This window comes from Crassostrea angulata, unplaced genomic scaffold (assembly GCF_025612915.1).
Source record: "Crassostrea angulata isolate pt1a10 unplaced genomic scaffold, ASM2561291v2 HiC_scaffold_98, whole genome shotgun sequence".
NCBI classification, from domain to species: domain Eukaryota; kingdom Metazoa; phylum Mollusca; class Bivalvia; order Ostreida; family Ostreidae; genus Magallana; species Magallana angulata.
The window spans coordinates 306980-332827 of record NW_026441653.1 but is presented as its reverse complement, the minus strand read 5'-3'; the positions used below and the strand labels follow the sequence as shown (position 1 = coordinate 332827).

Below are 25848 nucleotides of genomic sequence, written 5' to 3'. Positions count from 1 at the left end.
TCAGATTAACAGAGCTCCCCTTCCCCCCAGACAGGAGGAGAAAATGGACATGTTTTAAAATTAATAAATATTTTTTAAAAGTGTTTGCATTGTTAGTTGTGTATATTGCAATTGAATTACTTGAAAGAAAAAAAACCTGGTATATATAGTTCCAGAGATCTGGAGACTGAGCAATGGATTGATTGGTTTAAAAAAAAATTCTGCTTTGGGGTGATGACTCATATTTCCAAGCACATTGGAAAAAAAAAAAGTTTTCAATATATTCCAGAAAGTAACATTAAAGTTTGCGTTTAGGAAAAAAGAGCCATTTTTTTTAAATAACTATCTCTTGGACGAAAATGTACAGAAGACAATGTGTACAAAAACCGTTTATCACTGTGTCCGATATTTCCGATGACGCCCTTGGGTACTTCTGATTTTTTTTCTTATCAAATATGATGATTGATTTATCTCATTTTTGTTTCCGCAAAATATAATTATATCAAATATTTACAACTTTATTTAAAAAAAATGTTTTTTACTTTAACAAACATCTATTGAATTATTATATTATTAGTTAAAGACGGGGGATTTTTTCCATTAGCGTCTTCGGATATTCTAGATCCCATATTTTTTTCATAAACGATATTCTATGTAATTTCTTCAATAATGTCTTGAGTGAATTGAAATAAATAAAAGTATGATTTATTATTATAACACACTGTTAATGTATTTAAATTATGAACCTGTGAAAATTGTTAAAAGACTGTTTAAGCAGAAAGACAATTTATTTTAGATCTTTGAAATTTCTTCGATTTTTGTAACCACGAAGATTTATTGTATTAAAAACCCATCACTACTTATTTTATAAGAAACTATATTCATTTTTGTTTTTAAAGCAATACAAAACATAATTCATTTACTTTTTTATTCTAATATTATTTGATATACGACTATTAGTAAAGAAATTAAAATTATTGATATTCTATATTTAAAAGAAAATATATAAAGGAAAATGTCAGCTTGACGCCTTTGTGGTCGTTCCTTTGATTACTATCTTTTTGTAATTTTGAAAAAATAGGTATTTTAAATAATACATTTTTTTTTACATATGGAAAAATCGTTATTGATATTTTATATAAAAAAAATTAGGAGGGTATTGCAAAATCGGGATGAAACAAAGAAGAAGAAAGATTGAACCGACTACGTAACTAATAAAGGTATAACGCTAAAAAAATACTAACCGTTGTAAATGTCAGTTCGACCCTCGGAATCTCTCAGGAAACTGGTGCCTGAAGTCGACAAAAAGGTTGGTGACGAATAAAAGAGATGGAGTTTGGCAAAAATTCCTAAGAAACCAGAATCAAATGGATTTTTGCCAAGTTCAATTTCAAAGTCAAACGACTTAAATATTAAAGTGTGAAAAAACATACCTTAAGTGTGCTCAGATTATTTGTGTTCACTGACATTAATATGTAATTATATTAGTAAAAAATTGTTTAAAATTGTATGTTTTTAAACAATATTTTAAAAAATTTCTTAAAACTTTTCTTGTCATAATTGATGGGTTTGCAAATAAATTTACATTAATGATGCCAGGAAAACGCCAGAACAGGCGCCATTATAGAACTGGAAATTCGTCGCCTCAAACTGAAGGCAAACGCCAGAACAGGCGCCATTATAGAACTGGAAATTCGTCGCCTCAAACTGAAGGCAACATTCTCCGATCGATTTTAAATATTTACAAGTTGAATAAAATGTTTCATTCACAACTAATTAATAAAACGAGGACTTTACTGCTCACTAATATCGCTTTTATGGTTTCCTTCATCCCATTCAAACAGAAACATTTATTCAAACAGACTGTTGAATACATTTTACGGAACTGATGACATTTGTTATAAGTTGGTGCATTTTAGACATCTCGCGAGAATAGGTAAACAACAGTGTTGTTTTATGTGTGTGTTTATCACATTATATATATATGAATCTAGAATGCCGCTTCCAGTTCGAGGCGGCGAATTTACAGTTATCGCAGTAGCGCTGGTTCTTCCGTTTTTCTTGCACAAAAAATATCAAAATTGTTTTAAAAAAGCCAGAAAAACTTAAGATATTTCAATGTAGACCACCAGAAGAATGGATTTCCACCAGTCTAGCAAACCCGACACGCAGAAACGCGACGGGATGAATGTAGAAAGCAGACAAGGGGGACAAATCGCTGTACTGCTGGATACAACACTTCAGATAAATGAATGAGGGACAAAACGGAAATCAACTACTTCTTTGTCATTATTGTCTCCAAACGGTGTTTTTAAAATATAAAAAAAACATAGTATTTTCGGGGGGGGGGGTTTCACCTTAATTGTGCTTATGTGTTGAAAAATTTAATTCAGAACTAATGACGATGAAAAATTAGTGGTTTTTAATAAATTGCATTTATGTTATACATCATCAAAACTTCTCTACTAGGCAATCGTACTATTAATCGTTTGTCAATATGATTTTAGCATACTCGCTTTTTGATGTACAAAACAAACTTTCCCGTAAGACAGTTATCCCAACGTAAGTATATCGGAAGTTCAACCCTTGGATATTTTTTGTACAAAATGCGTTTTTTCAATTTATAAAGAAAGATGAATTTTTTTCGGTAACGAATTGTGAACGCCCTTATAAATATACACCAAGTGATTTCGAGACTTTAAAAAATGATTTTATGAATGAATAACGAATTCAAATACGTTTATAGATAACAATCAGAATACAGGTGTCACGTTTCATTCACCTGTGAGAGAGGCGCTAGAAGGATTACTCCACCTTAAATGAAACCTTCTAACATTATATAAGCATTCAGGGATACTTTTTTAAAACTTACTGATCAATATACATCATAAACAATAGAGAAAACAAAACATACACAATGAATTCATAATACCTAAAAATAATTCGGAAATAAAAACGTTGCCAGAAAAGTTCGAAAAGTAGTTAAACATCCACAAATTGTTAATTCTATCCTAATTAGGTCGCTTGTATTTTTTTCCACTATGATGAAAAATTATCAATTTTTAGCTCATAAATTTAAGACGGATAGTGTTTAAAATGTCAAATTACTTATATGATTCTAGGTCGTATGTGTTTGATTCATTTTGATAAACGTGAATAATGTTCTAAGGTATAAATTAACATTTTGCGAAGGTCTGCAGATTTGTTAACCCGTACATAATATCATTTTTTCTCCGTTTTGAACGAAGGTCTCAAACCAATACAATTCCAAAGGTTCACTACAAATCATGGTAGAGACAAATTAAATCCCTATATTCCCGTTCGATTTTAAAGATTTCCTGCCAGCAACAGTGACTGTATGTTTTATAAGATATGTTAAACAGTAAAATACATGCTTGATTTGGCCTCGTGTAGCAATGCTAATGAAATATTTTTTTTTTTTTTTCTCTCAAGAAACATAATAAATAAATTCAATACAGTTTTTTAAATATTCTTTCACGCGTGCTCACTCTCTCACACTCAATCTAATTGGTAGAGGCTGCTTAAATTAAAAAAAATAACAAAAGAATTACCCCCCCCCCCCCCAAAAAAAAACAAAAACAAAAACATAACTAGATGTAATCTTGTTGCGAGCAACGAGAGGTCTTCCGTTTGAATGGACCTTAAAAAGGCTGTCGAGATAGTTTCTTTTCTTTCTCAACACCTTCTAAAATTCTAGTAAGCCTCTCTAAAGATTTCAACAGACATATCTTAATTCTACAACAGGGCGCTATTACTGTGATTTATGATAAAATTCAAACGGAAATTAGTAAAATCCACAATTTTAGAGATAATATTTTCAATCGAAACAAAATTAAGGGGAAAAAAAAGAGTCGGCACTCGGAGATTGAACCTGGGTCGTCCGGACAAAAGTGTTACACTCTAACGTGGATAGATTTTAGAACAAAATACATATTCTCCATTCATTATAGGGTCTGTATGGTAACATGACTGAAAAAATATTTTAAAACAAGAAAAGGTGAAAAAAACATGAATTTTGTTTCTTTCAATGACGACCGGAAGTTACGATGGACTATCGGAGTGTGAAGGACACTGCGGATAAAGAGTAATAATCAACAGTGAAATTTTTAACTTTCTAATTGAAATTTTTTGAAAAAAATCGTGATCAAACAAAAACATGAAATCTTTGATACATATATCTCGGGACCGGAAGTGACGATCAAAAAATTTAAATAGACATACTAGTACATGTATATTTATACTGGACAAAAAGCGCTATCATTGTGATTAATAATTTTCATATAATAAAAACAGAAAATCGATCGTTTTAAAGATAAAATCGTAAATCGCTGAAAATTTGAAAGTCCCATCTTTGGGACTTTTAAATACACATCGGGTGCAACCGGTCAACAGGGGATTCTTACTCATCCTAGGTACTTGATATTGATTTTTATAATGGTGTTTATAGTATTAACATTAAGTACATAGAGAAGAATGCACCAGGTCGCTATAAACTACATTTGTATTATGTGAGAGAGAGAGAGAGAGTGAGAGAGAGAGAGAGAGAGATTAATTAATCATGTATATAGTTCTTTGTAAATAATTATAAACTTAAGATTTTAACCATTTCTGTGCCACAGGGCCTATTTGAATATCTACGTTAAGTGCCACAGGGCCTATTTGGGCCTATGGCAGTTTGAAAAAAATATACATTAAAATAAAAAAAAAAAAATTAAATATATTCAGGTTCTGTTTTTCATTAATGATTTTTTAAATTTGTATCAATATACATCGTATGATCTATGTGTCTAGTGAAATACTGCTGATAACGTCACAACGTTAAAAAATGACATCATAATAATAACGTCACTACGTCACACAGCGCCAACTCGTTGTCTGCGTTTTACCATGGGTGGCGTATGGTTTTTGTGAATAGATCCCCATGAATTTTCCGTCAGAACCGGAAAATAATATCTGTCCTAATGCACAACCTGGACCAAAGGAAATGCCCCTCCCCCACAAGAGCAAAACCAATCTTACTTTTTCTTACTCTGCCATATAAACCTGGGGCTCGTTTAACATAACTGAATGTGCGGATGATAAAATCTTGATTTTTTTCCCTTTTAGCGATTTGAATTGTACTTTATTGACTATAGGTGGCGTATGGTTTTTGTGAATAGATCCCCATGAATTTTCCGTCAGAACCGGAAAATAATATCTGTCCTAATGCACAACCTGGACCAAAGGGAATGCCCCTCCCCCACAAGAGCAAAACCAATCTTACTTTTTCTTACTCTGCCATATAAACCTGGGGCTCGTTTAACATAACTGACTTTTGACTAAAATCTATCTTAAGACCAAATATTTTTCACAAGATCTCACCATAGCTCATAAAATTGTCATATCTCAGGATAATCTTAAAAACTGTCAAAATAAAGGTCTTAAGTCCAACTTTAACATGGCGAGAGCTAATACTTTAGTCCACAACCAAAGGCCGAGTATAATTCGAGTGTGCGCGACTTTTTACTTTCATGCTGCCGTTAGTGCTGATTAAAAAATCAAATAAAACACATCGGTAATATCCTTGCATTTTTTAAAATTTAAAACATAAATCGGGTAAAAAGCTACTGCAGACAGCATCGTTCTCTGGTATTGTATATTATGCAAGAGATCGAGAGAATATGAATCGCTTGAAGGAAACCGTGTTGTTTTTTTTTACTTAGAATTGAAATATTGACAGAGCACCAAAGGAAGCATGTACTTTTTATTTATTTTTTTTTCATTCAGAGTTAATTAATGAACGGCAATATAAACTGCGATATGTCAAATAAGGAGGAATGGGGCACTGAAAAATTACTTTGATATGATCCTAGAACAAATTTTTAGCCAGATTATCAACATTAAAAAAATTTCCATCTGGTGACATTTTACGGTAGTTTTCATGCATGTGAAAGAACAAAACTGAATCTTTGGACAGAAAAACCAAGAACTGCATGTTATGGTGATTCTTCTTCGACCGTGTTCGAGATCAAGACTTTAGTGCTCACCCCCCACCCCCCGCGCGCGCGCTTCAAGTCCTATTGATACCTTTTTCGTATCTTCTGTTTCCTTCTTCAGAGCATTTCAAACAGAGATATTCTTTCTTGAAACTAAATTTCAATTGTGTCTCTAAAACTGGATACCGCACATCATAGACATTTAATTTTTACATGGATGGTTCTGTCCGCACGGACAGTTTATGTATGATTTTAGTATATAAAATATATCAATGTTTTAATCACAAAATTTTATTATTATTATTGTTTAGACAACTCAGTTGGTCAAGCAGATTTAATCACTAAAAAAATGCAAGATCACATATTGGTAAAAAAATAAAACTCCTTAGCTCGAATCGAGATATAGAATCGTAAATGTTTTGCATTTCATAACTGTTATATTTCATCATATGATGATGAACTAGGTGTAATCGTTAACTTTCTTAGGTCTATATTGTTTTTGATTCTTTGAATATTAGAACTATAATATAAATCACAATCGTAGTTGTATCGATAAATAAGCTAAGATATTAGAGACCATTAAGAACAAAATTATACATCTTTTTCCGAGACGCGAGTTAAAACGTTTACAACTGACGATCGTGATTGTCAATATTACACGTATGATGTGGTTAAAGTTTTTACTTTGTATGGAATAAAATGTAAAAATTAAGATAGTGTTCACCTGTCCGAGAAAAGGAAGATTTTAAAAACATACGAATAATTTAAAGCTACATAGTCCGAATTTTTTTGGCCATGAGTGTATCAAATATTTTTCTATACAGTCCAAATTTATTAGAAAGATGCCTATTTACACAAGCAAAATCCGTCTCTTTTCAAAGTTTGAATTATTTAACGTACATAAAAAAATTTCTGTATGGGAACACAAAAAAACAAAACAAACAAACAAACCAATTCCATCATGGGAATGTTTAGAAACGGGAACAGTTTGGTTTCGTTCCCGAATGATTGGGTTTATTCAACCCACATGTGATGTATCGATTGTATACAAAACACTTCTCCAATTATTAGTGAATAAAATGTACCGACGTTTATTTTTTGTTTGAATTTTTTTCAAAGTCGTAATACAAATATACCCGCCTTGACCTCAGCAGCGAATTTTATTATGAGACGAAAGAAATCAATACAATTTATGTCGTTTGTTTTGTAAATAACTTGTGTACATTCATTAAAATATGGCTTAGTTGACCTGGAAAACACCTGCAATGTCTATTATGATATACATACTTAGCATAGCCATCGTATAAAAGCGAACACAAAATTTTAAATGAAATCAGGCATAGCAGCTTTAAAAATTTCACGATAAGCCTATATATTATTCTATTTACGAAATCATTAATAAAGTCATTTTGAATAACACTTTTTGTTAAACTTGATTGTAAAATATGTGTAAAAACGCATGTTTAATACACAACGTTGTTTTGGTCCAACAGAAAGATCATACTCTTTCATGTGCGGACCTAGAAGGGGATGCATGACTATTCCTTCCACCTCTTGGAAAATTCAAATTAATAAGATTACCAAGCAAAATTCCCGAAATAGGCCTCAAACCCCCTCTCCAACCTTAAAAAACAAAATTATCCCTCGGACACCCCCTGGAAATGTTTTCTGGATCCGCGCATGCGGTTACAAACATACATTGTATCAATTTTCTCGCTTAATAAAGCAATTTATAGCATACAATGTAATGAGAAATGAATATTAAACAGCGTTTTCATCACAAAAATTCCCTTTACCGAGGTTAGCGAGAAGATTTTAATCACAAAATAATTTATTAATGTATGTCATTTCTTCTTTAAACTCTATATACATAAATCACTTGAGTCGGAAGCAAATTGAAATGGGGGGGGGGGGGGGTAGACTAATCCTCAGAAATGTTGACAAACAAAAAAAAAATTAAAAATTCATTCCCAAAATCATGAAAATCCTAATCCGTTGGGGGGGGGGGGGATACGTAAACTTCCAACAACAACAACAAAATTTTTTTGGGGGGATCATGATATTCCTAATCCGTGGGAGGGGGGGGGGGGCTAGTATGCCTATGACTCCAACTTCTCAATATTTTAATCATTTCAAGGTACATTTAGGAACAATTATGTTTCCTGCGAGAAAAAGTGTGTGTGTGGGGGGGGGGGGGGGGGGGGGCTGAACCCTCCATAATGCTATGTGCCTAATGGTTAGCGCCCCGAAAATACCACCAAATGAATGTAGGAGTAAACTTGGACGGGCGGTTATGCTTGCGCGATTTGAAATGATTATTAAAACGAACAAGGAATTGCTTACCAATCCAGCAATGTCATTCTTTGTCTGTCTGCCTATCTAACACACATTAAAAATCAAATTCTTTATTGCGAATGTCTTAAACTGCATATTGATAAACCTTTACAGCTGCAGCCAGCAATACCCGCCTCTTAACCACTAACATATTTGTGTTATACTAATTAATTAGTTTTTGAAAATTATCAGCTATTAATGACAATGATTGTTACAAAAATATCGTATTAATGATGCATACTGGCTCTAAAACAATGTAGGTTATATAAAATCGCTTTAAAACATTTGGTGTTTGCTTAATTACACATATAGTTTACTGTTGTGCTAATATGGTTTGTACATGGTCAGTAAATCCCATACGGTGCGAGACCGAATGAAGATGTTTTAAAAATAAATGTCCACATTATTCGGGGGAAAAACTTAGTTATTGCTATTTACACAATATTTCGTGATAACTATTTGATAATTCCGCCCCATCAACTGAAGATTTGTGGTTCCATTTTTTACAATTTGAGGGAAACTCTGGTGTGAAAAACATGATTAAGTTTGCATTACATGACATAAGGTTAACAAAAAAGAAATCCGATAAATTATGAATTTTTTTTTAAGTCAACCTACTTAAACAAACTCTCTCTCTCTCTCTCTCAGGAATAAGATAAAATTAATTTTTTATCGTGAAAGGACTATGTGCGGTATGGTCAAATATCTGCCCCCGATTTCAACCAATTTTTAAATAGTATCGTATAAAAATAAAATCTTCACAAATCATTGTAAAGAGGATGCCTATTACTTTAATAATGATTTTAGTCATCATTGCTCACTCCCTGTTTATCTATGACGTCACCTAAATGACCTAATTCCCGCAAATTTGCAAACAAATGAAGATATTCTCATTTTTGCTCTATATTTTGCATTCGGAAGTATAGAGCGCAGGTCTGCTCAAGTGCGATTTTAACATATGTTTTTCTTCAGATAGTTATACATATTATACTAATAAATGGTACTTGAGCAAGCCTGCGCTCGATGTTTCCCAGTCGAATAACCATCGGAAAACACCCATATTTTGCTACAAAACATCAATTTATCAAAATAATGCAATATTCATGACGTCATTTCTACATCATGACGTCACTGTGGTGATAACCTTTTACACCTTTATTTCCAATATGATTTTAACTATCTTTCACCTTAGTGATTATTTTAAAAATTGCACGTATTTGTTAAAGCTTGTGAAAATGCATCATTAATGAGGTAATTCATATTTTTTGAAAGACGTGGTTTTCTTTACATTTCTTTTTCATTTGGCGACGCTAAAAAAAAAGAAAGAAAAGAATGGCGTAACGTCTTATTTAAAATGACAGAGAAAAAGATAAAAAGCTATTGTTTTCGATAATAAAATTAGAAATTATCAATTAAACACAAAACTGCATCCCACAATGCTAAAAAAATGTTACGGCGCGTTGTGTCAGATTGTTACGTCAAAACATGAATTTGATAACGTCATGCTTGGCACTGAAGCGTAATAACGTCTTTTTTGACGTGGCAGCGAAAGGGTTAAATAATTATAACCCCCATGGACCCTGCCGTAATGAATTTTTTTTTATTAAAAGTGAAAATTCAGTCATTTTGTTTTAACATTGTATTTCGCCGATCGGTATTTACATCTGTTTAATCCCCCACAGGTGGTCAGTTTTCACACCTTGTCCCAGTCACTCGGTCCTGTGTATATTTTCGTGTTTAACTTCGGAGGTTTTTTCTTAATCTAAGACAGACAAAAGACTTGTATCTGTAGACATACACAAAAAGGAAAAGGTACACCACCTTTAATAAAAATGATTTTTAAGTGTTGACTTTCGATTAGTAAGAAGACAATCATTAAACAATTCATTTTTTCAAATCATTTTAATCTATACTCATTATGCCGAAACTATAAATGAATACATAATTTTTGGACACCTAATGTACAGGACTATGTGCGGTATGGTCAAATATCTGCCCCCGATTTCAACCAATTTTTAAATAGTATCGTATGAAAATGAAATCTTCACAAATCATTGTAAAGAGGATGCCTATAACTTTAATCATGATTTTAGTCATCATTGCTCACTCGCTGTTTATCTATGACGTCACTTAAATGACCAAATTCCCGCAAATTTGCAAACAAATGAAAATATTCTCATTTTTGCTCTATATTTTGCATTCGGAAGTATAGAGCGCAGGTCTGCTCAAGTGCGATTTTAACATATGTTTTTCTTCAGATAGTTATACATATTATACTAAAAAATGTACTTGAGCAAGCCTGCGCTCGATGTTTCCCAGTCGAAAAACCATCGGAAAACACCCATATTTTGCTACAAAACATCAATTTATCAAAATAATGCAATATTCATGACGTCATTTCTACATTATGACGTCACTGTGGTGATACCCTTTTACACCTTTATTTCCAATATGATTTAAGGTAATGGTCCATACCCCACTAGATAAATAAAATGCGTACAGAATTTTTTCATATTTTTCAAACATGTATCTGAGGATATCTTCTCATCAAATTTTACCCTGTTGGGTGGTCCATCGGTATTATAAGAGCTAGGGTCGTTGCTAAAAATAGAACCGATTGCAGAAAATGGCGCTTTTTCATACATAGAGAATATAAGCCTAAGCCTGAAATTTGAATTTCACAAAATCATTTTTTGACTTATATCCTATGTAAAATAAAGGAATTATTATTTCAAATCAAAAATTTTTATGTTACACTTGCTTATTTATCAAAACAAGATAAATCCGCATACAAATGAGATAAAATGAAATAAATTTTCAAAGAGAATTTAAGCTCTTAAAATTTTATTTACGTACAGAATTCTCTAAAATTTTGATATTATTTAAACCTTAACGCCCTTAATCAACTGGAAATAAATTAACCCAAGGGACCGGCCTTTTCAGGATCACAATGGGCGTATTTTGGGTAAAAATCATTAAAATATATATTTTGAAAAAAGATCCGTAAAATTTAAATTGTGCATAGGTTTATTATTTCATCATTCTAAAAAAATATGTTAAAATTATTGTTAATTAGAAAACATGATTTAAACAAACTGTTGATTAATGTGTATTATTTAAACCGCAAAAGATTGTATCTTTGGATATCGGTAAGTATTATGGATCGAGATCGGTATTTAGAAATTGCAGTCACACGCGTGGATAATGCTAACTACCTGATATGCCTTTAAGACAGAACCTCTATTCAACCTTTTTTAATGGTTTTAAAGACTGTTCTTAAAATGAAATAACTTTTCTTCAGCGCATGATTTTAATTCTAAAAACATTTTTTGTTGTTGAAAATATATCTATGCTCGTTGCTAAGCGAATATAGGATAAAGATGAAATAAGTTAAATTATTTCCCCTTGTGTATTTATCTCCCTTATTTATGCACTTGAATATATATAGATCTCGGTCAGGATTTCATTTTGGATGTTTATGGACTTTCAGGGATTAATGTTCAAAGAATTGGATTAAGTTCAGCCTTGTAATAAATTGATGTTTATGCAGGGCAAAAGTAAGCGGTTTATATTTTCAAAACGAGTACTCAATCGACACAACCCAGTCAAATTTTCATTTCGCTGAGTAATAGGCTAATTGATTCCAGTTTTCAGGATTTTTAATAGATTTGTTTTGAATTAATTTCTAGATCAGCTTGATTTTTTTGTTTTGAAACACATGTACACCGTAGCGTTAGGTTTCGATTAGATCGGGCACGGAAAAAACGTAATAACGCGTGAATTACGTCAGACGTTGTTTTGTGACGTATGGATAATTACCTTAAACTATCTTTCACCTTATTTTAAAGCTCTTTCTAAAACTTTAATTTTGGGGGGCAAACATTGCATAAAACCGCACTTAGTCCTTTATCCACTAGCCACATTACATACATAGGTCTTTCAGAAAGTTTGGTTGTTCAAGTCGTTACCGTTTTTGAGATCTCGGCAAAATAAGGTTTTTTTGTCTGGGATAGGAAACGGTCAAACGGAAGTGCTCAATGAAAATTAAATTTAATATTGATTGTATACTTGCCTATCGTACATGATTGTTTATAGAGCTAACTGAAATTATCAAAGGAAAACAGTTAAACTGATAAACAGCTTATAATTTGTTTGAACTATTCCGGTGTGTACCGGAAGCGATGGTCGACAAAATGAAACCGTTTAAACACATGTTCAATCAAATGTCTATCATCCATGTAAGTTTCGTGTCTTGATCACTTACAGTTTCTAAGATATCTAGGGTACAAAAATTTGCTTTTATAAAGCTACCCGAGATAATTGAGATATCTCACCGGAAGTAGAGTGTTGTTGTTTACTTAACATCGGATAGATGACATATGTAAATATTTATATATATTTCAATTCTATGTAAAGAATATTTAATGCTTAAAAAATAATCGGTATTGAGTAGTAGGTTTATTCCTACATGAATGTTTAGTTTGTCCCTTAAACTTGCAATTATATTACATGTACCTACAGCGCTCATCTACTCCAAAATGATTAACATGTAACAAGGATGCCTTTTTTAAACTAAAGAAAGAATTCCTAAGTTATTTTAGGTAGGCAATATCTTTCAGTGTCCAGTTTAACCGTATCCTACAACTTGGTGATCTGTGTTCAGCCTAAAGATGTTGAGAACACTTGGTCTACTGACCAACTTCTGTACCAACCAATGTCCTTTTTGAGAAGTACCATAAAAGAAAATTAAAGAGCAATTTTTTTTCCATTTTCATTTTTTTAATTACGAAAGGTTATTGCATCACACATACTGATCCAACAAAAGTGTTAAGCTGAATGTGCTACCTGTACTGATGTAATCGAACTCTTACAGCAATACACAGATTTAGTACATTGATCAAAAAGAATTATTAATATAACAGATATGTTAACCTGAATGTTCTACCTGTACTGATGTAATCGAACTCTTACAGCAATACAGACATTTCGTACATTGATCAAAAAGAATTATTACTACAGCAAATATGTTAACCTGAATGTTCTACCTGTACTAATGTAATCGAACTCTTGCAGCAATACACACCTTTAGTACATTGATCCAATAGTATTACAATGTATTTACTACAACATATATGTTAACCTGAATATGCTACCTGTACTGATGTAATCGAACTGTTACAGCAATACATACGTTTAGTACATTGATCAAAAAGTATTATTACTATAACAAATATTTAACCTGAATTTGCTACCTGTTCTGGTGTAATCGAACTCTTACAGCAATACAGACATTTAGTACATTGATCAAAAAGTATTATTACTACAACAAATGTGTTAACCTGAATATTCTACATGTCCTGATCTATTTTAACAATATGTAAATTTAAATGTGACGGTCCAATAGCTCGTGCAATAAAAATCCAAGACTCAAGAACTGATCATAACTGAACATTTGAAATAATCACCGAGTGTCCCCATTTGGAGCAAACCCAAAATATGATTACTGGAACAAACACTTGAAACTTAATACATGTATTCGTGTTATGGAACAAGTTAAGCAATGTGTAAGCAGACCTTGGCAACTAACAAAAAAGTTCTGACCAGATGTTGTACTTAATCATTTTTTTCTATCTTTGTGATAGCTCGTGCAATAAAAATGCAACAAGACTAAAAAAACTTATCATTTTTTAACATTTCAAACAAGTACTGAGTGCCGTCACTTGGAGCAAATTCAAACTATGATTAGTGCAACAAACACCCGAAACTTAATATATGTATTCATGTTATGGAACAATTTCAGAAATGTGTAAACAGACCTTGGCAACTAACAAAAACTCTGACCAGATGTTGTATTAATTTTTTTTTTTCTATCTTTGTGATGGCATCGTTGCCATTTCCGTGGGTTATCTTGACATTTTTCATTATCAAGATGAAGTCTTCGAAGTTATCAACAATCATTATTTAGGCTTTCTTTGCTGCATGACGAAAGGAAGTCATTCAAAACATGTTGTAGTTGGACTGCCTGGGGCTGGGGGTTCCAGTTGAGCCTGGACATCTTGTTCGTTAGTGTTGAAAATCCTTGAAATTGGTCCTCTAGTGGTCCAATAATGGGCAACAAGTTAACCAATTCCTCTGTAAGACTTGAGATCCAAGAATAACTCCAGATGTGTATTAAAATATATATTAAATGAAAATAATGATGACAAGTGAAAAGCTGTCAATGTGACAGCAAACCGGGTTTTCTTTTATGTGAACTGTATCCATAATCCATGTCAACCCGTATCCAGTGAAATGGATAAGGTGAAAGGGTACCTATATGCAATTTTTTGCCCAAAAATGACTAAGTTCAAAAGCTGGTATTTTTTTCATAAATAATCAGAAATCAAAATCCTAGCAATATGCACACCTCTGATATATGTACAATTGATCTGCAAAAGAACAACTTCCTATCTTGAAAACTGTAGGAGGAGTAATCCGTACAATGAGGGTACCCTTTTGGCAGCCGCCCGCCATTCTAATAACCGGATTTTTCCGTTGGAAAACCCGGTTAAAAATACAAAGTATGACAAAGATGATATATCCGACAGACGGACACACTTGGCTCAAACGACTAACGTTTATCACACGCGGATTTCCTCAGCAATTCCAAGAACCAGTCAAAACTCACACGTGACCTCTGGTCACACTAAATACCAGATAACACAAAATACACACTTACAAGGGAAAGATGAACGAGCTCTCTAAAATTAGTGGAAAATAATGATGCACCAGTTCCAGACGATCATCGATATTAGAGTGACAGCACAGGTAAAATGAACTTTGTGATTATATTGATGATCGCCATCTTTAATAAAATGTTTTTATAATCTATAGTTCCCAATCTGTTTTTATTTCAGTGATTTTACTGGCTTATTTTGGTCAGTTTAATGGAGCCATTCCCAAATCAAATAATTATCGATATTTTCCCAATTTAGCTCATGTTTTTCTCAATCAAGTGTCCATAGTTTGTAATCATAATTTATTGATAATTAAGATGCAAGTTACCAGCTCATTTTGCTTACTCTTTTTCATTAATGAGCATATATAATGAACCAATCAGGGCAAACTTGCTTTGTGAACGGTAACTTCACCAGAATTTCCTCAGGAAGAAAAGTAGAAGACGCCCTTTGTTTTGAATAAACGATCTATTGAATTAGCCCCAAATGATAATTATCTATTTCAAAAGGTGGTTTGACTGCAGGAGTTAACCCTGTTGAGAAAAATAAACATAATCGGATACCCACTGTCAGTTTACATAGGGTAATAAATAGGATTATACGGATGATCATTATACTCTGCATTGAAAATTTTAACCGATGTTTATTGCTTTTAGCTGTTTACCGCTGATACTGAAATTAATTGGTCACTTGTATTTTGTAAATAACTGTGCCGATTAACTGCTTAAATAATCATGAAGCCCTAAATCTACAGTTCAAAAATTGAAAGTTCCTCTGCAAAACAGTTGTAATTTTGTCAAAGGGTAGGACTACATGTGATAACCCTGAAAACGAAAAATATCATTGTTATTTTGAATAGAATTATTATAGTTCATGTTTATTATTAAGCAGTTAAGACACTTTTTTTTCATAAAAGGTATAAATAAATAAAATAAATACTAGATAAAAGATTTCTTATTGGATAAGCTTTAGAAATCGAAAAAAATGTTACTTTATGTTTCAGTTTTTAAATTATTTAAATTTCAGTATCACTATTTTAAAATTATGTTTCAATTTATTTCATTGTTAATGTTATGCATTTTTTGGTGATTGATCATTCAGTTCGTTATCTTTACCTTTTTCTTATCTTGGGCATATTTTCTTTTTTATTCTTTTTTTTCTCTAGAATACTTAGAAGTATGGATCTCCCCTGTTCCTTTAAAGACCCCATATCCAGTAAAATATGTGGAAAAGGCAGGACATCAGATGAAATATACCAGATTCTCAGTGCCAAAGAAATATTGTTAACCACCTGTTAAAGTACAATCTATCAAAAGAAAACATTGAAAACGAAGCAGATCTGCTTAGACTTAGATGGGTTTTTTTTATGAGACAAATGTCAGTATTTGTTCTTCCTGTTTTTTTTATGTGATTTTTATTTTATTTTTTTTGGGGGGGGGGGGGGGGGGTATGTATTTAAACAAATTTGAATTATGATAAATATTACTAGTGAAAACGTATATTTTGCAGAAATTCCTTGTATCATGATGCATTTTTCATAAAGTTTCAATCAAATCAGTCTAAGATTCATTGGTTGAAATACTCAAAGGTGTTTTCTTTCTTCTGATTTTTGAACACAAGAAAAATAAGAGGCATCAAAAAAGAGAACAGTTTGGTCCACTAAAGAAAAATTTGCCATTTAAAAATACCTCATTCCACATGTTAAAAAAAACCCACCAAAAAGCAAATAGTCCTGAAAGCTAAAAGTAAAACAGATGATCTGTATAAAAGGAAATGGAAAAGTATAAAATTCCAGGCCTGGGCCATGTTTCAAACATGCTCTCGTAGCTTCAAAGCTTCAAAATTCACCACCATATTGTTCTGTCATTGTCGTTGATATTGATTATCGATTATCCAATATCGTATTACATGATCAACTTTTGGACGGGTCCAAGAGTATTTTGGTGGAGTCAGATATTAAATCAGTATTTGGTTTATATTTTTGATATCTTTGTAATGTGACTGACTTCAATTGTATAATTTACGTAAAAGTTAAATATGCCATATATGTATGTGCCATCAACTATTGAATCTCCGGAACAGCTGGTTCATTATCAGTCAGATTTGGTACAAACTATTCTTAGGTGAGAAAGATTAGAGAATTGTGTACAAAAAAAATTATTGACATTTTAGGTCACCTGAGTTATTGCAACCCGTTTTCGCCCGTCGTTGTGCGACGTGCGTTAACAATTAACATTTTTAACTTCTTTTTTAAAACTACAAGGCTGGTTGTTACCATTTTTGTGTGAGTTTTTCGCAAAAATTATAGGTTTGATAGTTCTTTTTGAACGATTTCAGGCAGGGAGGTGGTCGTCATTATAAATTTATCTACTCCAGAATGAAACCTAATTAATTAAAATGCAAATATGAGACTTCACGACAAGTTTGTGTATATTTTATATGCTACTCATGTGACCGTTAAGGCCCATTGGCCTCTTGTTTATTGTGCAGTCATTATCAATATTCAGCGGCGAGGCAGTTCAGGTATCTAATGAGGTAGAAAGACCTCTTTAGTACATCCTATTTATGGAGAAATAAATTCCAACATAGTGATTAATTAAATTATAGATCTTGTATTGTTCATAAAACAGTAAATTCTAATGCTTACTTTCAACTGTGAGTAGGTATATGCAACCATTTGTGAATTTTAAATATATATTACATGTTTGCATTGTCATAATAATGTTAGGAAAAATAAGAAAATTATTAACTTTTAAGCTTACAGATGAATTCTCGCTGAGTTTTTTTTTAGAGGGATGAAATATCATTTGCAAATTTATAAACTATATAAAATCATTTTTAAATATTTTTCTCCAGTTTAATTGAGGTTAATTCTAAATACAATTCACTTTATTATATCATTAACCGGAATAATTACGTGCATGAGATTTTTTCTCTCATTTTCATTGATTTTTCCCCCAAAGATTGGAATTTTCATTTTGAGATATTCCTGTGTTAAAAACCAAATGATTGTTTGAAATGTAGGTTCTTGCAAAAATCGGAGTGGATCAAAACATTTTACAAGACATTTTACATAACGGAAATGTGTGCTTTGTATAAAGATGTGTCACACTTCACAGGTTTTTTGCTCATATTTATCCTTACAATAAGTACTGTTGTTATATATCCGATCAGTATAGACAGGTTCCCAATTTTTTATTGCATTCTATTTAGTAGGTTAAAGAAATACCCCACCAACTCCAGTTTTATATGCAATACAAATTAATTCGCATGTGATCACACTGAGGAGTGACATTGTAGTGCAACCAAGAGTTATCTTTCTTGATCTTGTATTCTACAGTCTGAGAGTTATTCCTCTTTATGTGGAACTCTTCAATGTTTAGTTTTTCACGCTGTGTACGCGCGGTCCCGCCGCAGTGCTACACATTTTCTTTACCAACATATTCCATGTTTCATATTTTATCTACATAACAAACATGTATTTGAACACGTTTCTCTCTTTCTCTCTCTCTCTCAATTTTATCTCTTTTTTCTGTTAAAGTGTTGATAATGATGACGAGGTGATAAGGATATATTTCGATACAGGAAAAGAACAATCTGAAGGGTAAGTTTGTTCCCGTTATCACAATATCTTGCATGTTTGAAAGTATACACTAGTAACTTTTTTTGTATGTGTGTAGAAAAGAAAAGTCGCAAAAAGCAACGCAGTTATGTGCGATTCCGACACAATACTCAGAGTAAGATTTATGATGTCATAAACTTTTATTTTGAATAATGGTCAGTTTAAGCCCTTTATGTATCTGTTATGCATTTCCTTTTAATTGTAGAGACGAGTTTGCTGTACAACGGAGGCCTGTCGTACGGTCCTCTTCGTTGCAATGCCCAGATTGTCCGAAGTCATCTAAACGTAAAAACGAGCTTAAAGTTCGCATCAAGGCGAGACATGAGAACGTGTCTTTTTCTTGTAGCAAATGTCAAAAGACATTTGCTTACAAGACAAATGCAATACGACACGAGGCAAAGTGTAACGGGGACGATCAAAACTCAAGTTTCCAACAGAAATCGGTAAATAACTAAGAGACAAGTTTACATGTTTGTACAATGATAATTACTTGTAAAGGACTTGTAGATTGAAATGTGACACACACACACATATATGAGTCATTCTCAAAATCCACCAAAATTTTGGTCACGGGTCAATAAAAAATTATATCAAGGAAAATAATATAAATTTGTACATTGATATATACCACACAATATTCTGCAATTAGCAAAACACTTAAATTCTTTTTGCATGACAAGTTTAAAGAAAATTTGCCTTTTTTAATGTCCAAATTAGCATGTTTTGCTATGTCACACACTCTTTTTGTTGCACTTTCATGTGGTTTATAAATATATCCAGTACATTTTGCTCTCATTTTTTTAAATGTATGCTTTACACAATTCTTAAGAAGTACATTTCAAACAATAAAAGTTTTGTAAATGTACTTGTTTTAAGAAATATCAAGACTTAAATGTGTGTCACAAGAGTTTTCGTCCATCCTGTTATGTGAATGGAAAAACAGAAAATAGAAATATTTAGAATGACCCTTTTTGGATTCAATACTTTTAACCAGCCTCAGTTTCATTTTCATGAAGCCAAGTTGTTGACACTATTTTTTTAAAGTTCATTAGTTTGAGGAAAATGTCCCAAATGTACGTAGAAAAAAAAACCTAGTCCTTACTGTTACATTGAAAATTGACTTAGACATGAAGGTAAAATGTGTTAACTTTTCTTACAAAGTAACCTAACAATTTTGTTTCAAACTAATGCATCATCAACATTGTATAGTAGACAGGAAGGGAAACAAACAACCATATATAGAGTAATTGTCTATCCTGTTATTGTCCATCCTGTTACATGTAAATTTGTAACAGGAAAGAGAACTTTAAGAACAGGAAAGACTAGTATTATATAAAATGGGGATTTTAAGACATTTTCATTATTTATATAGCAATAACTTTTCATAAAATATTCAATAAAGTAGTATGTACAAAAAATTATCCTTAAGTGAGGATTTCTGTTTTAATAGTTTATGTTATCACATAAGAAGTGATTTTGCAACAGGAAAGATATATCATTGTTACAGTACGTACTAATTTTTATAATAACAGAAGAACTATGAATATTTGTTCACTTTTCATAACATTTTTCATATCATTTTTTGTGAACAATCATTTCATATTCTGTTTTTTATTACTTACAGATACATTTTATAAGTAAATGATGTCAAAATATATTTTTGTAACAGGAAAGACATGGACTGTTACAGGATAGACAATTAATGATTGTATTTTTCTTTAATAAAAGCATAATCATGCTGATTATTATATATAATCCATGATAAAAATTAGCCTTTATGTTTTTGAATTATATCTCCGTTGTTTAAAAATCAATTCAATATCTAGTGATTATGTATAAATATATTAAGGCATTTTAATTCAGTGTCACAGGAAGGACAATTAATTGTTTCTCAAGCAACATACTTTTTCCACCTTTTAATCAAAATATTTGATCTGCAGTTAAGTAAACTATTTTTATGATATGAGGACATATATGTCTCTTGTATGCACCAAATTGGTAGAAAAAAAACTAATTGCATCTTCTGGCCAAAAAAAAGTGTTGATGAATGCTGGTATACTCTGGATAACATATTGGCCATCATTCCAGAGCAAGAACAGTTAGATGGGAGTACCCACCACTGGCGTCGGAAGCAAATTAAAAGTGGCCGGGGGGGGGGGGGGGGGCAGGGCTAAACTAATTCTCACAAATATTGAGGGAAAAAAAACTAATTCCCAAAATCATGAAAATCCTATTTTGCTAAGTTAGATCCCCTTTTTTTTTATTGGGGGGGGGGGGGGGGAGTTTACCTATACTGCCAAACCATAAATCTTACCATGGAATTCCTGATTCCTTGTGGGGGGTGGGGCGCTAGTATACCCAACTTCTCAATCTGAACCCTCAATGATGCTATGTGCCTAATAGTTAGGTCTAACTCAGCAAAAAAAAGTGTGGGGGGGGGGGGGGAGGGGCTTAGCCCCCCTAGCCGACAACATCCGAAATGTTGCTAAGACCCCCCCCCCCCCCCCCCCGTTTCCGACACCTATGCTGATTTTTCCGGAAGTTTGCCATCAATCTTTCAAGGTTAATTTAGGAACAATTATCTTTGGTGCGAGAAAAAGTGGGGGCGCTGAACCCTCTATGATGCTATGTGCCTAATAGTTAGGTCTAACTCAGCAAAAAAGTGGGGGGGGGGGGCGGCTAAGCCCCCCTAGCCGACAACATCTGAAAAAAAGTTACAGAAAAGTGAGACAGCCTACAGTCCTTAGTCATACATAAAGCTAACAAATGCTTTAAGTACTTTGTTAAATGTAAACTTTTTTATCTTACTCTACATTGTCCTTCTTGTTACTTCATTTTCTTTTAAAGTTGATATTTTCTTAGGCAAATATTCTTATATGAAAAGTTTGTTTCTTTTGTATTTTACATAGTAATCAGAAATAAATCTATTATTTATTTAAATATCAACATCAATTTCCACTACTGACCAGATTGTGTTATTAGGAGTCTCCCCTGTTACAGTTGTAAACATTTTTCAATTGTTATGCTATATTTTTTAATATATTTTACTTCTTCACAAATGTCATTATATATTAGGAACACCTTAGTAAATTTTCAGGATTTTTTATATTCAGTGTTTTACCAAATGAAGGTTTTGATCTGAATGTACACAAGAAGTCCCTCCTGTTGCTTATTTTGTTCTTTCCTGTTACACGTTTTACTGTAAAGATTATAAAGCTTTTAACATAGTATTAAATGGCATTGTATAAGGTGAATCTATATTTTAAAAGCATATTAATTGACTCCAAACTGTGAGATTGATGCTAAGTTTACTATCGATCAACTTTAAATCAGAATTACAACTTTGTAACAGGAGAGACTTGTTTAATACAACGTACTGTCTTTCCTGTTGCGAGGCTGTCTTTCCTGTTACAGCACCATAAATATAAAAATATGTTGCGTGTGTATATTTCTTTTAGGTTTGGGTCTACACATGTGCTTAAAGTTTCATTTCTAATCAAATATAAGCACTTTGAGCTTGATACTTATCTTTTTATTCTGTAAAATTGTGAAAATAACAAACAAAATGATTACCTGTTTGAAAATTTTCTATTACATTATTGTAATTTGTATTTTGCTTCTGTTTCATTGAAAAATGTTACTGGTCCTTTATTTGTCATGCTTTCACAATATTTTTTTGCTTCAATTTATTAAAATTTGTATTTTCTAAAGTGTAACAGGAAGGACAACATTTAAGCATGACCAGTTCTTTGATTGTGTTTTACTCAGAAATCAAATAATTTCTAGGTGGGAGTTAAGTGTTTTTGTATTCTTCAGATATGTGTTTATTGTTACAATTGAAAAAAAAACATATTTTTCAACACAAGAAAATTCTTGATTTTTCTTATATTTTATTTCTGCGTTTTTTTAATAATGACTCATATATTAACAGCGGAAAAGAGAGAAAAAAGCACCGAGAGAAGGGGAAAGGAAATAAAACGCAAAATTTTCCGGATGGCCGATTATTAATATTGACAACCCAGTAGGGAAATCCTCTGCGACATTTTTCGTGTTCCTGATCTTTTCTCGCTAAAGTTGTACCACAATCCTGTCACTTAAACTTAAATCCACTGTGCTTCTCTTGCACATGTCTGTTTGCTGCATACAGGCTTTCTGACCTGAACTTCTCATAGATATTACACACATACTTTGCCACCTACAAATAAAACTCGCAGTTTTTAAAATCACGATAACTAAATAAAAGTATAAAAATAAAACAACCTAACATATATCACCCTATCATTAGTATAACTGAAAATCTCTATATTGATGGGGAATGTTAACACTTCTCTTTGCATGTTGCTCACGACCTTCACTTTCTACTCTAGTCGCACTTCTAGAGTCACTTTCACATGGCACATTTGTATCACTACAAAGCACACCATCTTCCATACCGATATCCTCACTGAAACGATAATTCTTAAAATTCACTTCATCACCAACATTATGATCACTATTTACATTTCTCCTAAATGAATATTTACTCCATCTAAAGCAACCGCTTAATCTCTCACTCCACCATGTACAAATTCACTTATCATCCAGTCTGGTTTATTTTCTTCCTTATATGTCTAACCTATCACAATGAACAGCTTTTGGTTTTGATCTTGGTCCGACCCAATAATTTCTCCTAGGAGTGTTGGCCATCTGCACATTAATGTACAACCTCCCACCACGATGAGGTCCTCCTAGATCGAGAGGGAATATTTTAGTGGTTTCTCATGCTTTTTTTACCCATGCACCACTAAGCCAGGCGTAGTTAAGGTCAATCAGAATCTCACATGTATAGGTAGCTGTAATCAGTGACGAGTATCTGTCCCTGAAAATATAAAGCAGTGATAAGTTTACTGTATTCATTTTTGTTAAATGTTTAAAAATGTTTAATGAACTAATAAAAATGGAAGTCATTTTCACACATTGATGTATGAATTTTCCATATTGGTGCATGAATTTTCAAGAACAACTTGGTGTAGCAAAAAATTTCGCTTTTGATATTACAGTCATCGTAAACCATCTGAAGCCGCTTATGTATCATTGAAGGTTAAAAAGTGCAACACAGATTTCAGGAGTATAGAAGTAAATACTCTTTGTATGCTTTCTAAAACAAGGTATTTTAGAGTTGAAAAGTTAATTATCAACTCCTTAAAATTCTCATCAGTGTTTTTCCTGCTTTTCATTTCAACCAATAAAAGTCTAAAGCCTGGGTTTTTGTCTCAGTTGGGAGTAAAAGTATAAATTATGAGAATTACGTCAATATATGTCGCCTTAAAATAAGCCTATAATTAATAAAACTAGACTCTTGTTGCTATAGCAACAAGAAGGTCTTCCGTTCTTTCAACACCTTTTTTCAAATATGGATATAATAATAACTTTCAGAAATTGCTTCCATATCAAACAATTAAATGTAAAAAAGAATCACTATTTCCTGTGACGACAGGAAGTTACGACGATTCAATCAAACATGTGTAACATATCTATATAAAAAAGTTAATCATTCTAAAAATGTTGGTTGTTGAATTTTGAGATCTGATAGAGACAAAGTTTATTGTCTCCAGACTGGAAAACAGATGAACGGAATTGCTCAATGAAAATATAGAAGTAAGTATATCTTAAACATTTGTCTCTCGTACATTACCGTTTATCAAGGACACCAAAACAGTGTAAGAAAAACAGTTGAACTTGTAAACAATGTCAATTATTAAAACCCTAAAAAGTGGCGGACATATCGTGACGGCAGACATAATGTGACAGCGGACATAACGTAACTCAACATATGTGTGGACCGGAAGTGATGGCAAAAAAAAAATGAAAGACGTAAAACACATCAATCAAATATCTATGATCAATGTAAGTTTAGTTTTTTTAATAAGTTAAAAGTTTAGAGTTCTGGCAGATAAAAAAAATAGTTATTTGAGATATCTCACCGGAAGTAGAATGTTTTTATTTAACATCGTATAGAAGACATATGTAAGCATATATACTTATATAAAGATTCTATAAATTAAGTAAAATAGGTTAGAATTTTGCTTTTGATGTACCTCCGCTGATAACCGGATGTCATGCCGAACACAACAAAGTAGTGCAAACAAATCTAAATATAAAGGTATATCAGCCCACAAAGTTTAATTGTTCAAGTCCGATTATCGTTTTATCCATCAATGTGAAATAGAAACATATGATATACCAATAAAAAGAATAGTTCAGTGAAGAGTGATACCTTTTTTAATATTGGCTTATTCTTTTTTTAGACTGTATTTCATGTTTGAAGTTCCTTAATACATTAAAAGAACAAAATTGAGTTTTTAAAAAAACCAGTTGAAGATATAACACCGGACACTGTAATTTTCACACTGACAATACGCAACCTTGGTAGTGAACATTTTTCAAAATGTTTACACATTGCTTTGAGTGATAGAATGTTATTTAAAATTTAAGTAGACCTGCACGACAAGCTTTTTGATTTGTTTATTAACGAGACCTTAAGTTTCAATTGTCCCGGGCTAGAAGGTTTTCGTCAGTGTATAATCCTGCAACAAGGTATATTCTTAGATAGTTCTTGCTATCCAACTAAGGTCCACAAGTATATAACCAACACCCTAAGTTGTCAATGAAATATACAGTGAATGCTTTATAAAAGTACCCAGATGTTATGTCTCCTGTTTAAAAGAATTTGAGAATCAAGGATGATATATCAGGGATAGACATTAAAGTTTTAATCCACTTAAATTGCCCTTCGGGCAAGTAAACTGAATTTCTCACTTGCCCGAATGTTAAAATTTGTAGCATGACAATTATTATTTTGTAACAAGACAACACCACACTCGTTTATTTTATTTGAGTAACTCACAATTATGATAACCAAATACGAACTTTTGTAAGTGGGCGTGATCCTTGCACCATGTATTACTATAGAAACCTTCTGAATGCCAGAAATGTGAAGGGACATGTGAAGAATTCTTACAGGCCTTACAAGCAGCTCTATTATACAGTCCTTGATGCTTTGTGCATTGTACATTTTTTACATCATTTTCATCTTGCTGATCTGGATTTAGAAATTCCATTCCCAGACAATTTTATGCAAATGACCAATGAAGACAAAATAGACTGGTTGAATGAAACCTGCAGAACAATATTGAAAGGTGAATTCTTTGATAATGAAGAC

General features: G+C 32.3%; 1 protein-coding gene across 1 annotated transcript; it reads left to right on the top strand.

Annotated features, from left to right (window-relative positions):
- The first annotated feature begins 1231 nt into the window (after window positions 1-1231).
- LOC128169106 (zinc finger E-box-binding homeobox 1-like) lies at window positions 1232-22655 on the top strand. The gene is made up of 7 exons (XM_052835276.1): window positions 1232-1288; window positions 1579-1692; window positions 18586-18629; window positions 18706-18762; window positions 18853-19090; window positions 22005-22008; window positions 22579-22655. Exons 1-7 carry the CDS (start codon window positions 1232-1234, stop codon window positions 22653-22655), a joined length of 591 nt encoding a protein of 196 aa, XP_052691236.1.
- The last annotated feature ends 3193 nt before the right edge of the window (window positions 22656-25848 follow it).

What these genes read in the sequence shown, in the direction of transcription:
- LOC128169106 (XM_052835276.1), top strand. Translation starts at nt 1,232, where the DNA reads ATGTCAGTTCGACCCTCGGAATCTCTCAGGAAACTGGTGCCTGAAGTC. An exon ending in TTCGTCGCCTCAAACTGAAG is followed by an intron (nt 1,693 to 18,585) that starts GCAACATTCTCC and finishes AATGATGACGAG; the next exon opens with GTGATAAGGATATATTTCGA. An exon ending in GGAAAAGAACAATCTGAAGG is followed by an intron (nt 18,630 to 18,705) that starts GTAAGTTTGTTC and finishes GTATGTGTGTAG; the next exon opens with AAAAGAAAAGTCGCAAAAAG.